The sequence below is a fragment of the Raphanus sativus genome, unplaced genomic scaffold, assembly GCF_000801105.2.
Source record: "Raphanus sativus cultivar WK10039 unplaced genomic scaffold, ASM80110v3 Scaffold2214, whole genome shotgun sequence".
Lineage (NCBI taxonomy): Eukaryota > Viridiplantae > Streptophyta > Magnoliopsida > Brassicales > Brassicaceae > Raphanus > Raphanus sativus.
Window position 1 is genome coordinate 462 of NW_026617523.1, and position 16,314 is coordinate 16,775.

At 33.4% G+C, this 16,314-nt stretch overlaps 2 protein-coding genes and 1 long non-coding RNA gene across 3 annotated transcripts; 2 read left to right on the forward strand and 1 right to left on the reverse strand.

Moving 5' to 3' along the window:
• Positions 1-4,783: 4,783 nt before the first annotated feature.
• Positions 4,784-5,914, reverse strand: LOC108826132 (uncharacterized). The gene is made up of 3 exons (XR_008941643.1): positions 5,641-5,914; positions 5,508-5,553; positions 4,784-5,423 (listed from the first exon to the last, which is right to left on the reverse strand). It is a non-coding gene; the product is annotated as an uncharacterized LOC108826132 (long non-coding RNA).
• A 1,878-nt stretch (positions 5,915-7,792) lies between these two features.
• Positions 7,793-9,392, forward strand: LOC130505367 (cytochrome P450 71B13-like). Its single transcript, XM_056999965.1, has 2 exons — positions 7,793-8,668; positions 8,749-9,392. The coding sequence occupies exons 1-2, from the start codon at positions 7,793-7,795 to the stop codon at positions 9,361-9,363; spliced, it is 1,491 nt and encodes a 496-aa protein (XP_056855945.1). The 3' UTR covers positions 9,364-9,392.
• Positions 9,393-10,626: 1,234 nt separating this feature from the next.
• Positions 10,627-15,358, forward strand: LOC108823544 (transcription initiation factor TFIID subunit 5). Its single transcript, XM_018596775.2, has 19 exons — positions 10,627-10,921; positions 11,019-11,100; positions 11,175-11,253; positions 11,335-11,432; positions 11,526-11,582; positions 11,697-11,784; positions 11,882-11,991; positions 12,110-12,220; positions 12,301-12,452; positions 12,621-12,731; positions 12,806-12,875; positions 12,965-13,001; positions 13,159-13,314; positions 13,401-13,477; positions 13,572-13,688; positions 14,097-14,362; positions 14,526-14,621; positions 14,714-14,786; positions 15,013-15,358. Exons 1-19 carry the CDS (start codon positions 10,728-10,730, stop codon positions 15,067-15,069), a joined length of 2,031 nt encoding a protein of 676 aa, XP_018452277.2. The 5' UTR covers positions 10,627-10,727; the 3' UTR covers positions 15,070-15,358.
• Positions 15,359-16,314: the final 956 nt, after the last annotated feature.

A 16,314-nucleotide genomic window follows, 5' to 3' on the forward strand; every position in this document is an offset into this window, starting at 1 on the left:
ACTCATTTTTGTCTTAAATAGACATAAAACTGAATATCAATAAATTGTCGATTTTCATCGTATATAGTAGATACTTTCTATATTTTTTATTTATTTAAACTTTGATTATGGATCATCCAATTGATGGATCTCTTCAATGTTATGGGATAATACTTTATTAGCTTAATATGTCAATCATGAGCAAGACGGAATCAAAGTTCAGTGTGTCATAGCTTATTAGAGAAATCGGCGCGTACCTCATCACAAAAAAAAAGAAAATCCTAGAAAAGAAAAAAGAAAGATAAAAGAGTAGTTGTCCATTTTGGTGCCAGAGATAGGTCTGAAACCTTATATTGACTGAGATTGCCGCCTAAGGCGTGAAATACGTGTATTATGACGTGTGTTTGACTTAAACTCCATTAGTGAAAAGTGGATTGCCACCAAGTAATAAACCGTTTCTTTTGTTTAGCTTTAAATTTTAATGTTTTATTGTTAAGTTGAGCTTTTGTAATTATCACTAAATGTACTAATATATTGAGTTTTCAACCCTAATTGATGTTTAACTCATTCTTGTTTTAAATAGACATAAAATTGAATATCAATTAATTGTCGATTTTTATCGTATATGGAATGTTGTTTTCTATATTTTTTATTTATTTAAACTTTGATTATGGTTCATCCAGTTGATGAATTTCTTCAATGTTATTGGATAATATTGTATTAGTTTAATCTGTCAATCATAAGTAAGACAGAATCAAAGTTCACTGTGTCATAGCTTGTTAGAGAAAACAGCGCGTACCTCATCATAAAAATAAAGATCTTAAAAAGAGAAGAGAAAGATAAAAGAGTAGTTGTCCAATTTGGTGCCGGAGATAGGTCTGAAACCTTACATCGACTAAGATCGCCGCATAAAGCGTGAAAGACGTGTATTATGACGCGTGTTCGACTTAAGCTCCATTAGTGAAAAGTGGATTGCCACCAAGCAATAAACCGCCTCTTTTATTTAGCTTTAAATTTTAATATTTTATTGTTAAATTAGGCTTTTGTAACTGTCACTAAATGTACTAATATATTGAGTTTATAATCTTAGTTGATGTTTAACTCATTTTTTGTTTTAAATAGACATAAAATTGAATATCATTAAATTGTCGATTTTCATTGTATATGGAAGATAGTTTTCTATATTTTTATTTATTTTAATTATGGTTCATCTAGTTGATGGATCTCTTCAATGTTATGGGATAATATTGTATTAGCTTAATATGTCAGTCATGAGCAAGACGGAATCAAAGTTCACTGTGTCATAGCTTGTTAGAGAAATCGGCGCGTACCTTATCATAACAAAGAAGATCCTAGAAAAGAGAAGAGAAAGATAAAAGAGTAGTTGTCTAATTTGGTGCTGGAGATAGGTCTGAAACCTTATATCGACTGAGATTGCCGCCTAAGGCGTTAAAGACGTGTATTATGACGCGTGTTCGACTTAAGCCCCATTAGTAAAAAGTGGACTGCCACCAAGAAATAAACCGCATGTTTTGTTTAGCTTTAAATTTTAATATTTTATTGTTAAATTGGGCTTTTTGTAATTGTCACTAAATGCACTAATATATTGAGTTTCCAATCTTAGTTGATGTTTAACTCATTTTTTGTTTTAAATAGATATAAATTTGAATATCAATAAATTGTCGATTTTTATCGTATATTGTAGATAGTTTTCTATATTTTTTATTTATTTAAATTTTGATTAAGTTGATGGATCTCTTCAATGTTACGGGATAATACTTTATTAGCTTAATCTGTCAATCATGAGCAAGACGGGATCAAAGTTCATTGTATCATAACTTGTTAGAGAAATCGGCGCGTACCTTATCATAAAAAAGAAGATCCTAGAAAAGAGAAGAGAAAGATAAAAGAGTAGTTGTCCAATTTGGTGCCGGAGATAGGTCTGAAAACTTACATCGATTGAGATTGCCGTCTAAGGAGTGAAATACGTGTATTATGACGCGTGTTTGACTTAAGTTCCATTAGTGAAAAGTGGATTGCCACCAAGCAACAAACCGCCTGTTTTGTTTATTCTTAAATTTTATTGTTAAAATGGAATTTTTGTAACTGTCACTAAATGTACTAATATATTGAGTTTCCAATCCTAATTGATGTTAACTCATATTTTGTTTTAAATAGACATAAATTTGAATATCAATAAATTGTCGATTTTTATCGTATATGGAAGATAGTTTTCTATATTTTTTTATTTATTTAAACTTTGATTATGGTTCATCCAGTTGATGGATCTCTTCAATATTGTGGGATAATACTGAATTATCGCAATCTGTCAATCATGATCAAGACGGAATCAAAGTTCACTGTTTCATAACTTGTTAGAGAAATCAGCAAGTACTTTATCATAAAAAAAGATCCTAGAAAAGAGAAGAGAAAGATAAAAGAGTAGTGGTTCAATTTGGTGCCGATGATAGGTCGAAACCTTACATCGATTAAGATTACCGCTTAAGGCGTGAAATACGTGTATTATGACGCGTGGTCGACTTAAGTTTCATTAGTGAAAAGTGGATTGCCAGCAAAGAACAAACAACTTGTTTTGTTTAGCTTTAAATTTTATTGTTTTATTGTTAAATTAAGTTTTTTGTAACTGTCACTAAATGTATTAATATATTGAATTTCCAATCCTAGTTGATGTTTAACTCATTTTTATGTTTTAAGTAGACATAAATTGAATATCAATAAATTGTCTTTTTTATCTTATATGGAAGATAGTTTTCTATATTTTTTATTTATTTAAATTTTGATTATGGATCATCCAGTTGATAGATCTCTTCAATATTATGGGATAATACTTTATTATCTTAATATGTCAATCATGAGTAAGACGGAATCAAAGTTCACTGTGTCATAGCTTGTTAGAGAAATCGGAGCGTACCTCATCACAAAAAGAAGATCCTAGAAAAGAAAAGAGTAAGATAAAAGAGTAGTTGTCCAATTTGGTGCCGGAGATAGGTCAAAAACCTTACATCGACTGAGATCTCCGCCTAAGACGTGAAAGACGTGCATTATGACGCGTGTTCGACTTAAGCTCCATTAGTGAAAAGTGGATTGCCAGGAACAAACCGCATATTTTGTTTAGCTTTAAATTTGAATGTTTTATTGTTAAATTGGACTTTTTGTAATTGTCACTAATATATTGAGTTTTCAATCCTTGTTGATGTTTAACTCATTTTTTGTTTTAAATTGACATAAAATTGAATATCAATAAATTGTCGATTTTTATCGTATATGGATGATAGTTTTCTATATTTTTTATTTATTTAAACTTTGATTATGGTTCATCTAGTTGATGGATGTCTTCAATGTTATTGGATAATATTGTATTAGCTTCATATGTAAATCATGAGCAAGACGGAATCAAAGTTCAGTGTGTCATAATTTGTTAGAGAAATCGGTGCGTACCTCATCACAAAAAGAAGATCCTAGAAAATAGAAGAGAAATATAAAAGAGTAGTTGTCCAATTTGGTGCCGGAGATAGGTCTGAAACTTACATCGACTGAGATCGCCTTCTAAGGCGTGAAAGACGTGTATTATGACGCGTGTTCGACTTAAGCTCCATTAATGAAAAGTGGATTTCCACCAAGCAACGAACCTCCTCTTTTGTTTAGCTTTAAATTTTAATATTTTATTGTTAAATTAAGCTTTTTGTAACTGTCACTAAATGTACTAATATATTGAGTTTTCAATCCTAGTTGATGTTTAACTCATTTATTGTTTTAAATTGACATAAAATTAAATATCAATAAATTATCGATTTTTATCGTATATGGAAAATATTTTTCTATATTTTTTATTTATTTAAACTTTGATTATAGTTCATCCAGTTGATGGATCTCTTCAATGTTATGGGGTAATATTGTATTAGCTTAATCTGTCAATCATGAGCAAGACGGAATCAAAGTTCTATGTGTCATAGCTTATCAGAGAAATCGTCGTGTTCCTCTTCATGAAAAAGAAGATCCTAGAAAGGAGAAGAAAAAGATAAAAGAGTAGTTGTCTAATTTTGGTGCCGGAGATAGGTCTGAAACCTTACATCGACTGTGATTACCGCCCAAAGCGTAAAAGCCGTGTGTTATAACGCGTGTTCGACTTAAGCTCAATTCGTGAAAAGTGGATTTCCATCAAGCGACAAATCGCATATTTTATTTAGCTTTTAATTTAAATTTTTATTGTTAAATTGGGCTTTTTGTAACCGTTACCAAATGTACTAATATATTGAGTTTTTTGGTGAAAGCGGTTGACGAAAAAATGAATGAAAATCCGTCAAAATAAATTGTTATCTAAAATCATGACTGTTTTCCTAGTTTCTAATTTTGGTTTTTGAATTTTAGTTTTTGAATTTTAGATTTTGATATTTACTTTTTGATTTTTACTTTTAAAATAATAAAATTAAAATATTTGTTAAGAAGAGAAAATGTATTCTGGAAATAATAAAATATAAAATATCATTACCAAAATATACATAAGATTATTTTACAATAAAAACATAAAACACAAAATAGTATAATTTTATATTTAAAATTTAATTCTATGTTTTTTTTGTATTTACATAATTTATGTTATTAACTTTTACATATAATAATATACTTAGAAATCTGTACATACAAAACTTTATTTAAAATGTGTAGACATAACCTTTTAATAAAAGTTTCCATAACTGTAATCCATATAATTATTATATTATATATATATATGATATGTTCATTTAACTACAAAAATTTTAGTATATATAGTATGTTCATTTAATTCTTTGTATAGATTTTAAATATACTAGTATGTTTCACCCATGATATGCATGGATATTCTTTTCTTAATTAAGCTTTTAGTTCAACTTAATCGTGTGACTACAAAGTGTATATTTATTTTATATATTAAATTAAGTTTTAACATTTGGAAGAATTTTTTCGATAAAATATAACATCTTAGTATATCTACACGTAAAATGCATACTATAAGAAATATTGCATAAGTTATGTATTATAATTGGTTGACCAATATATAAGATAATATTACAGAAATTAACAGATTTATAATTTACTTATTTTATTTTAGCAGATACAGAATGGTCTCAAGCATATTCTTACATGCTTATATATACTATCCATGATGTTTATTAGTTATATAAAATACTATTGAAAAATTTTCGTTTAGAAGCTGCACAAATTTGAGATTTAATAATTTATCAAGCTTAAAATCTTTCAGAATTATTTTGATGGCTAAAGAGAATAAAAAAGGAAACAAAATATATAAAACCAAGGTTTTGCATCTGACCTTAATCAAAACATGTGGGTTGAGGGTCTCTTGATAGATTGGAAGTCCATCTTTTCTTCTACTATTATCCTTGAACTCTTCTTCTCTAGTCATATATCTTCGTCCTAATTTTATTCTGAAATCATATCTCTTCATCTCACTCTTTTTCGGTTCCTTTCTTTAACATAGAAAAAATGAAATGGTGTTCCAGTTTCTTTACCTTCGATGTTAGTTGACCCACATTGGTTTGAGGAAGAGCCATTCCTCTGCAAAAAAAAGAAGAAATTACAAAAGAAACTCTAAATTGCACAATGAAAAATAATTTATGCTGAGAGAAAAATATATTCACTCACTCATTTTCTTAGCAAAATATGAACTCTCGTCTCTCCTCACCAACCAATTGATACCGAAATATTTCCCAAAGCCATCTATAACTTTCGCTTGATCTTTTCCAAAATCAATGACTGTTTCCACATCTTCAAATTTTTTACTGCTCCCATCAGATTGAAGTTTCATTTTTCTTCGAGAAAAAAGAGATGAAAGCATCGACTGTTCTGTTTCATGGAATAAAAGAAATTGATTGTAGAAGTTGATATATGGATGACAAAAAAAAAAATAAGAAGTTGATATATGGGAGCTGATGTATGTAGTGGAGATAGTGGCTGGAACCGTTGAGACCACTAAACTAATCACTTCAGTTTTTTCTTTAAGTTTTATATTTTTTTTTTTAATTTGAGACATAATCTATGTGGCAGAATTTTATTGGAAATGTGACTTCCGCTTTAGTATATAAAGGATATGCATTAATTTATGTAAAATTTAGAATTAAATAATTATAAACAAATAATCTTTACAAATTTGAATTATAAGTTTTAAAAAATGGTTTTGAAACTTGAAGAATTGTCTGCTTTTGCAAGTTATTTAAAAAACATAAAGATCTTGAAGAGAAGTTTCAACAGTTCAGAACTCATTCATATGCCACGGACACATAATTCAAGGACGGATAGTCTCGCATGTAATGCAAAAGAATCAACTGTCTTTTGTTATTCATATGGATGTGGATCATGCAGTTTGGTTTGCAGAGTTTACGTGATTTTGTTTTTGTTGCTGACAAAAAAAATTATAAAATTGTGGCAAATATAAGTCCAGTGTTATGGTATGTACATAATAATAGTTATATTTTTTTGACTAAACTAAAAATTAATTAAATTTAAAAACAATGGCAAAATAATAAACTTTATTAGAAATTTTTATATAAAATTAAATAAAGTTTTGTAAGTACAAACTGATTATAATTAACAACTTTAACTAATTTGCGATAAAATTTAATTTATGGTACAAAATATTGATTAAAACACTAATAAATTAACTTACTAATAAAACTTTAATTGTTTAATATGTAGGAAAGATATAACTCCAATTGCTTAGAAAAGTATTGTTGTTGTACTTTTGTTTTGTGTGCTTTTATAGAGTGATAAGTGTAGGTCTTATATACTGCATTATATATATATGCATTTTATAATAGTTTTTGAAAATAAGAAAATACTTTCTTTTTGGTTTTTGTGTATAAGGAGAAACTAAGAAAAAGAGGATTTTGGTTTTTAGGTAGAAAAAAAAAACTAGTTTCCGTAAAATATAGAAAATCTACTTTATCAAAATCATGATTGGATACAAAATTAATTTTGGAAAATCAAAAACCAAAAACTATTGTAAGAATCCCAAACAATCATATATAAAAGACCCATGTCGGTTCATCAGAAGAGAACTATAGTAACTATTTGAAAATGTTATAATAACAAGTTTTTGAGGCATTGCCTCTTGTAAGGGTTGTACTCTGGCTGATCACTATATCTTAGATGTCAATCTCAAATAGTATAATAGAGTATAGAGATGACGAACCGCTTTCTACGTGTAACAAGAACCGCCTGCTTCGTGTAACACAAGTTAAAACGTCCATATATAAATATGTTGCAACCACCTGATGCATGTAACACAAATCATCCCACAACAAAAGTCAAACAAAAAACTCCACTCTATCTCGCTCTCCTCTCTATAAAATCTTCCGTACAAAGTATAATAATAAGACTCGAAGGTAATTAAACTTACCGAAACCAGTCTCTATCTATATATGTTTCAATACTGTAGAAGAAACTCTAGTTTCTCTTCAAGCATAGATACGTGTGTCCTTCCCTTGATTGACTGTTGTAAGGAAGTTTTTTTTTGTTTTTGCTAAATAGTTGTAACTTGCAAGGAAGTTTAGAATAATCTGGCGTTGACATACGGCAGACCGATGCTTTAGTTTTGTATTTTTATATTCACTCTGCCGATGCTTTAGTGGTTATAGTTTTGTATTTTTATATTCACTTCAACGTGCCTTTTTTTTTGGTTGGTTAATCAAGCTTAATAACATGCTTCTTTGGGGGATTTATCACTAAGCTTGCTATTATATTTCTATGAAGATCAACTGACTTTGTATAAACCGTACCATTTTGTGTAGGAAGCAAGATGATGTTGTGGTATATCATTGTTGCCATCGTCATCTTTGCATCGTTACTCGTTGCAAAGAACATGAGAAAGAACAAGAAGAATCTACCTCCTGGACCACCAAGACTTCCTATAATTGGAAACTTGCACCAACTAGGATCCAAACCCCAACGTTCGATGCTCAAACTAACTGAAAAGTACGGACCTCTCATGTCTCTCAAGATTGGAAACGTGCCCACCGTTGTGGCGTCATCTCCAGAGACAGTGAAGGATGTCTTAAAAACGTTCGACGCAGACTGTTGTTCTCGACCGTACTTGACGTATGCTGCAAGAATTTCATACAACTTGAACGATCTCGCCTTCTCTCCATACAGCAAGTACTGGAGGGAAGTACGGAAGATGACGGTTGTTGAGCTCTACACCGCGAAAAGGGTACAATCGTTCCGACATGTAAGAGAAGAAGAAGTTGCTTCCTTGGTGGAGTTCACGAAGGAGTCTGCTTCATTGGGGAACACAGTTAACTTGAGCAATGCGTTAATGAAACTGTCTGGAAGTGTGATCTGTAGAGTAGGGTTTGGGATAAATCTCAAAGGGAGCAAACTCGAGGAGACGTATGAGGAAGTCATTCGAGAAACCATGGAGGTGTTGGGGAGTTTTGCAGCAGCTGATTACCTCTCTGTAGTTGGTAGACTCATCGATAGAGTTACTGGTTTACATAGCAAATGTGAGAAGGTTTATAAGGCAATGGATGCGTTTTTCGAACATTCTATAAAGCTTCATATGGAAGATGAGAGTCTAAAAGATGATATCATTGCCTTGCTTCTCAAAATGGAAAGGGGAGAAGCTGGACTTGGGGAGTATCAACTTACTCGAAACCACACCAAAGGGATTCTTCTAGTAAGTAACATAACTTCATTCTTCACATGTTGTGTAACGTTCTATTAATCTTGTTTTATTGATTATTATTATTATCACAGAATGTTCTCATTGCTGGAATAGACACTTCTGGTCACACGGTGACATGGGCGATGACACATATGATCAAAAGCCCAATAGTTTTGAAGAAAGCACAAGCCGAGGTAAGAGAAGTGATCAAAGACAAAGATAAAATCACAGAAGAAGACATAGAACAACTCGAATATCTCAATATGGTGGTTAAAGAGACGGTAAGGATAAACCCACTTGTCCCACTTCTAATACCAAGAGAGGCTTCAAAGGATATAAAGATCGCGGGTTATGATATTCCGAAGAAAACATGGATCCATGTCAACATTTGGGGTGTTCATAGGAATCCAAATGTTTGGAACGATCCAGAAGCGTTCATCCCCGAGAGGTTTATGGACAAAGAGATTGACTATAAGGGTCTGAACTTTGAGTTGTTACCGTTTGGTAGCGGAAGGAGGATGTGCCCTGGTATGGGGATGGGCATGGCTTTGGCCCACTTGACTCTTATCAACCTTCTCTATCGATTTGATTGGAAGCTTCCGGACGGAATGGAGATAGAAGATGTTGATCTTGAAGAATCGTATGGGCTTGTGTGTCCTAAGAAAGTTCCCCTTCAACTTGTCCCGGTCCTTACTCAGTGGAGTTAAAGTTATACTTCGTTTTATATAGTTCAAGATGTAACCATAATTAATAGCTATCATTTGTAAATCCATCGTTCAGTACCTTGTTTTTATATAGTTCAAGATGTAATGCAACCTATACAACTATCATATATAAATGCATCGTTTAGCACATTATCTTTGATAACCACACAACTTTTGATGACCGTTACTTCTGGTTCAAACTAATCTAACAAATTAGTGAATATTTATGTGTGTGTTTTTTGCAAGAACGGTCACAAATAATGTATAACATAAGTACATAACTAATTGACTAACAATATAGTTAGATAAAAACTTGTATTCATCCAAATTCAGTTGAACTATATATCATAACATTTCTTATAGAAAGTTGTGGTAGATTTGTAATTCAGTAACTCGATTAAAATTTCATTAAATTCTTTTTATTATCAAGTGCAAATCAATTCTAAAAAAAACAATTCATCACATCAGTTGTACAGATTATTGAAACAAATTACATATAAATTTTTTAGTACAATAAAAATAAAAATCTATATTTATGATAACAATCTTAAATATTTTATTTATAAACTGTCATTAAATTTTTTAAATCAGTTATTTATCAAATACAAGATAAAATGTACACATTTAAGCTTGGGCATATTAAAACCAAAAATCGAACCTAATCAAAAAAAATAATCAAAACTGAATCAATGTTCAAAAATATTTTAAATTATCATTTTTGATATAACTGAATCACCCAAATATTTTTGTCAAAATTTTAAATTTATTCGCATTGTCTAATATTTTATCCACAAAATCCAAAATATAACTTTTATCCAAATAATTCAAAATTATCCATAAAAAAGAAACCATATCATAACCAAATTGAACTTAATATTTTATCAAATTCTTAATATTGTTATCCAAGCTAAACTGAAATAACCAAACCAAAACCAAAACTAAATTCATGTTTATATATCTCTTAAATTTAAAAACCAAAAACTACAACTGGAATCGAACCAAAAACTAAAAAGGTTGGAACTGGAGCAAAAAAAAAAACATTCATGTCTAAACATATCAATAAAAAAACAAACGGATTAATAAATTTCTTGACAAAAAATAATTTCCCAATTTAGAAAGCACAGATAATATTGGAAATCTGGAACCAAGCAAGCAACTATTAACAATCTTAAGATTATGGGCCACTTAAACAGGCCCATGTATAGAGAAGGGCCATTGAAACGATTGCTTCACCCACCTATTATATCATCCAAACAGACCCGAGATTCGACGGGAAGGTAAGAAGCAAAAACCAATTCAGAGCAGAAAAACGTCAGTTGAGTTTGAATCTCGAGAGAGAGAGAGAGAGAGAGCAAAGACGAAGAAGAATGGATCCAGAGCAACTCGACGAGTTCGTAATGGGCTACTTGAAGAAGAAAGGTTTCAACGGCGCAGCTAAACAGCTCCAAGAAGCTCTCCACAACAACAACAACAACAATGGTACTGGCAGCAGCAGCAGCTTCAATTCCACCGATTACCATAACGATCCTGAGCTCACCAAGCTCATTCGCTCATTCTCTCAGTACATCTCTCTATCTCCCTTTGATTATGTTTCAATTCGAATTTCGTTTTTTGGGAAATTAGGGTTTTTAATTGCTTTGTTGATGCAATTTGTTTAGATCAGAGAATGATCCAACGAGGTACCGTAATGGTTACAGCAATCTTAGGTCGTGGGCTTATAACTCGTTGGATCTTTATAAAGTCAGTATCTTTTCTCCCTTTGTCTGTTTTATTTAGTCTCATTTTGTAACTGATGAGCTGCTTCGAATTTGTAGCATGAATTGCTCAGAGTGATGTATCCAGTGTTTATTCATTGTTACATGGATCTCGTTGGTAAAGGGCACACTCAAGAAGGTACCTTTCAATTATACAAGGATTAGCTTTCAATTTTTTAAGTATTAGCTTCACATGGGATGCATTTTACTTGTCTTCCAGCGAGAGCCTTCTTTAACAGCTTCCGCAAAGATCATGAAATGATACATTTACGGGATCTTCAGAAGCTGGAAGGCGTTCTTGTTCCTTCTCATCTAGAGGTTTTTAAGCTAACCTTATAATGTTGATAGTGGATTTATTTTTCTCTTTTTCCTATTGCAACTGTCTTATGACCTTGGTGCACTGCTTATCAGGAGATGGAGTTTGCTCGTTCTCTTAGACAAAGCAAGGTCAACATCAAGATTTGCCAGGTAAACGAAGTTTGAAAATGACTACTAGCTGTTACAGGCAAATGCTTCAAGGTTTCTGGTCTGATTTTGGATTCGGTGGCCGCAGAATTCTAACGTGCTTACTGAATGTTGCAGTATTCATATGATCTGTTACTTCAGTATCTACATAGGACGGAATCTACTTTAATGCTTGGTATTATTAACGAGCACATCAATTTCCAAGGTAATTATGTTCCTTTCTCGTGTATATGCTAAAATATATATAGCAGATTTCTGAGTAGCATGCTGAGTCCACTTTTGTCGTGGGTCATTTGTTGCAGTCTACTCGGGACAGCCAAACTCCTCATCTGATGACATAGACGCCGTCACAATTGTTGGGAGTTTTCAGGAGACAGCTGATCACGTCAATCAAAAAGAAATACAGTGGGGAGTACGTATTTTCTTAAAGCTTCTTTTTATTCTTTATTCGGGAGGGGTATACCTCATCCCAGGGAGGATATTATATTTGCATAGTCGTTAACTACAATGTGATTTTTTTTCTATTATAGTTGCTTGAAGACTCGCTCGAAGATCGCCTTGAGAAGACGGGAAGCCTACTGACTGATTCTGAGAAGGGACAAGGAGAAAGTAAAGACGGGGACGTTGATGATAGTAATAAGGTGATAAGTAGCTTCAACTTGGATCAATAATTTCTGAACTAAAAATCCCATATTTACTCGTCAGTTGGTACCGTGTTCAGAAAAGATCCACCGAAATTGGAAAGCAAGGCTCTTCCTTAAAAAAGTTAAAGAAGGACAAAGCAGGAAATGCAACAGCAAAAGTTGCACGTCAGGAGACCAGCACGGTGTCGCCGGCCCCACGTGTAAAATCAGAACTTGCCTTGCCAGTCATGTACTTTCGAATCCCTTCATTTATGTGTTAGGATTTTATGGAAGAGTAATGAACAGGCAATATATATGGACGATGCATGACTGATTATAGATAACAAATATAGTAGCTGTGAAAAACTTAACTACTGTAACTTAGATATTTTTTCTATCTCTATGTTCTTTATGTTAGGTCAACGGATGTTGAGGAATCCATCCTTGAAGACCTGAGAAACCGTGTGCAGCTGAGTAGTGTCGCAATGCCATCTGTCAGCTTTTATACGTTTGTTAATACTCATAACGGGTAATGTCGTATCTCCTCGTAATGTTTTAGTGCTTGTTTTGCAACATGTTACTCACTTATTAATTGTCCTCCAGGTTAAACTGTGCATCTATATCTCATGATGGTTCTTTGGTTGCTGGTGGGTTCTCAGATTCGTCAATAAAGGTATCTTATGCTTGAATGGTTGTATATGCTTCCTTTTCTTGTTTTCTTACTCTCTAAAATGATGCCTAATGGACGGTTATGGTGTTCAGGTCTGGGACATGGCGAAGATAGGACAAGCTGGCAGTGGTATGTTTTTCTATCAGACAGATAACTTTTTAATAGTGACACATTGTGAAATAGGAATTACTTAGACATAAATTTCCCTTGTCGTTTTGTTAATTTTTCATGATTCTTGTTTGTGTTGTCATGAGAAGTTATAGACACTAAAGCTGTCTGGTCCCAGGTGCTTTGCAGGGTGAAAGTGATACAAATGATCAAGTCGCTGGACCAAATAGCAGAAGAAATTATACATTATTACTGGGTCACTCAGGGCCAGTTTACTCGGCCACTTTCAGTCCACCTGGAGATTTTGTATTATCTTCTTCAGCAGATACAACAAGTATGTATCTGTCCATCACTCTACATATCCATATGCACGCTCATTAGTTTAGACTTTTCTTAGTTCCCAACTATGTATAAGTGCAGTACGGCTGTGGAGCACACAACTAAATGCCAATCTCGTGTGCTACAAGGGCCATAATTACCCTGTCTGGGATGTCCAGGTACAATTGTTCAATTTTCGCACCTTTGTCTTACATAAACTGAAATTTATGATGAACGGTCGGTCATGTATATATACTCGTTTTCATGGTGCAGTTTAGCCCTTTCGGCCATTACTTTGCAAGCTGTTCTCATGATCGCACTGCACGGATTTGGTCAATGGACCGAGTACAACCTCTGCGGATAATGGCAGGGCATCTATCTGATGTTGATGTAAGCGTCCCCCTCATCTTTATCGTTAGGGTTTTAATTTACAGAGGTTAAACAAAGGGACCGTTTGAGTTTTTAAAGTATGCATGGGTCATTTTCTTTAATCGTTTTGGTATGCAATTGAAGGCATTAGTTTACCGTGTCACACTTAAATGGTTTAGCTAACATTTTGCATTGTTTATTGACTTAAGATTAGTAGCCTTTTATATTCTTAATTTGGCCCTGCAATCATTAGTTATGAATCAACCTTATAGTTGATCTGGAGATTGTCATCTAAGCGACTTGAAGTCATAAGGTTACGTTGGATTACTTAACTATTTGGATTTACACTGATACAAATAAGCGACCCCAGTTTCCATTTGGATAACTATTGATGTGCCTTTCATGTACTTATCAAAATCCTTGTTTCAGTGTGTACAGTGGCATCCCAATTGTAACTACATTGCAACCGGTTCTAGTGATAAGACGGTGAGACTCTGGGATGTGCAAACTGGGGAATGTGTCAGGATTTTCATTGGGCACAGGAGTATGGTTTTATCATTGGCGATGTCACCAGATGGGAGATATATGGCCTCGGGTGATGAAGATGGAACCATAATGATGTGGGACCTCTCAACAGCTCGCTGCATCACACCTCTCATGGGCCATAATTCATGTGTGTGGAGTCTCTCTTACAGGTAAGACAGCGAGATAAGTATCCACGTCATGGATTGTGGAGAGTTACATAGGTTTCGTTATGGGTCATTAATGGAATGGCTGAGCTTGGTTAGCATAGTGAACGCACAAACTGCACTTCCAATGATCCAAGACTACACTAACCTGTGTTTTCTTCTGTTACAGCGGCGAGGGGTCTCTTCTGGCTTCTGGATCTGCGGACTGCACAGTGAAACTGTGGGACGTCACTTCAAGTACCAAATTGACAAAGGCCGAGGAGAAGTGAGTTTACTCCATTCTAAAACTGTATCATTGTTCTCTTTGAATTTCAGTTTGTTTTGTTAAAAATGAATTTATCATTTATTGTTGATCAGAAATGGAAACTCGAACAGACTGCGCTCACTCAGGACTTTCCCCACCAAGTCCACACCAGTTCACGCTCTCAGAGTAAGTTATACTCTCTTTACAAGAATTAGTTCGACCAGTTTTGGAACACCGTCATACTTTTTTCATCTCTAGACTGTCGGCTAAGTCTATCATCTTGCGCTTGTGAATGAATCAACTCATCAATAAAATTAGTGACCAAAAAATTGTATTATAACCTTTCCTTCATATCATTACAAAGCATATGCTATAACACTTTTTGTGGGGTGTATGTTTACATTTGGTGCAGTTTTCTCGGAGAAACCTGCTGTTTGCTGCAGGAGCGATCTCTAAACCCACAAGCTGATGGAAACCAAATGGTATCTGAGATTTGCTGCTTTTTACATTCTTGCAAGCTGTTGCAGACCAGAAGAAATCAGGTGTAGAATATAGTCAGTCCTCTCGATACTCTTTATGTTACTTGTTTATGGCCGTGGCTTTGCATTTCTAAATACCAACGTAAACTAACTATGTATGCAACCAGTCCAGAAATTATTTGGAGCATGTTTGCTTTGTAGGATTGCCCAAAAATTATTTGTCATCATCACGTTGTTCACTGTTACTTTGGAGATATGAATGCTATGTGTTTCTCCTCTCTTCTTATTAGCCCTCACTTTTTTTCAGTTAACGACACGGTGCAATGTTAGTCTACTCATTGGCCATTGCGCATCAGTAATAATTCAGGTCCTTGTATTGCCTTATACAAGCAAACTAGGGACTCCTTTGACGGAGAGTTAGAGATATATAGTACTAGTACTATAACTTAGAATATAACGTCACCACCAAGTATACATTATAAGTATAAGCACAACCAGTAGAATCTGAAAACAAATTAGCATTTGAAAACTCTCAATCAGCTTTACTAATTTCTGTGTCGGCCATTAGTGACTTTGGACCCACCGACTACGGTGGCAGATGCAAACGACAATTACACAATCTAACCATTAGATCTTTTCCATATTCTTTACAAGCTAAAGTACATCCTTTGCTAAGTAAGTTTTGGATATGTTAAGTGGTGTATTAGATTGTTAGTAGTAACATAAACCCCCACCCCCCGGTCGACGATGCTGATTGAGAAGAAAAAACCTTTACTCAGTGCCCAAGTGGGTTTGATATTGCTGACGTGGTTTCCAAAAGAGAAGTTCTGACTGGTGGAATAAAGCACCTTTCTCCATGCAACCTAGTTGTATTTCATGATGAAATTAAGTGGGAAACCAAACTTTGTATCGACGAATCTGCGAACCTCTTTAAATGATAAAGAAAGAAGAGCGTGGAAGTTTCACTAATCTTTTTTCCTTTAACGTTTCACAGAAACAAAAGGTTGATCATATAGTTCTAATTAAAATATCTCACTAAGATACATAATAAAATGAATCACACATAATAATGAAACAGATCTACCCAAAACTATCATTAATCAAATAAAGAGCTTTTCAAACGGATAACTTACCCATGTTATTTGTAATGTGATGCAAATAAATCTAAAGGTTTGAAAACTTATTAGAAATGGTTTACAATTATTGTATGGTAGAGAGAAGCAATAACTAGTTAG

Excerpts from the sequence above, each read along its gene's own strand:
- LOC130505367 (XM_056999965.1), top strand. The coding sequence starts at position 7,793 with ATGATGTTGTGGTATATCATTGTTGCCATCGTCATCTTTGCATCGTTA. Across the intron at positions 8,669-8,748 it reads ACACCAAAGGGATTCTTCTA|AATGTTCTCATTGCTGGAAT; the intron begins GTAAGTAACATA and ends TTATTATCACAG.
- LOC108823544 (XM_018596775.2), top strand. The coding sequence starts at position 10,728 with ATGGATCCAGAGCAACTCGACGAGTTCGTAATGGGCTACTTGAAGAAG. Across the intron at positions 11,992-12,109 it reads AAAAAGAAATACAGTGGGGA|TTGCTTGAAGACTCGCTCGA; the intron begins GTACGTATTTTC and ends TTTCTATTATAG. Across the intron at positions 13,689-14,096 it reads GGCATCTATCTGATGTTGAT|TGTGTACAGTGGCATCCCAA; the intron begins GTAAGCGTCCCC and ends TCCTTGTTTCAG.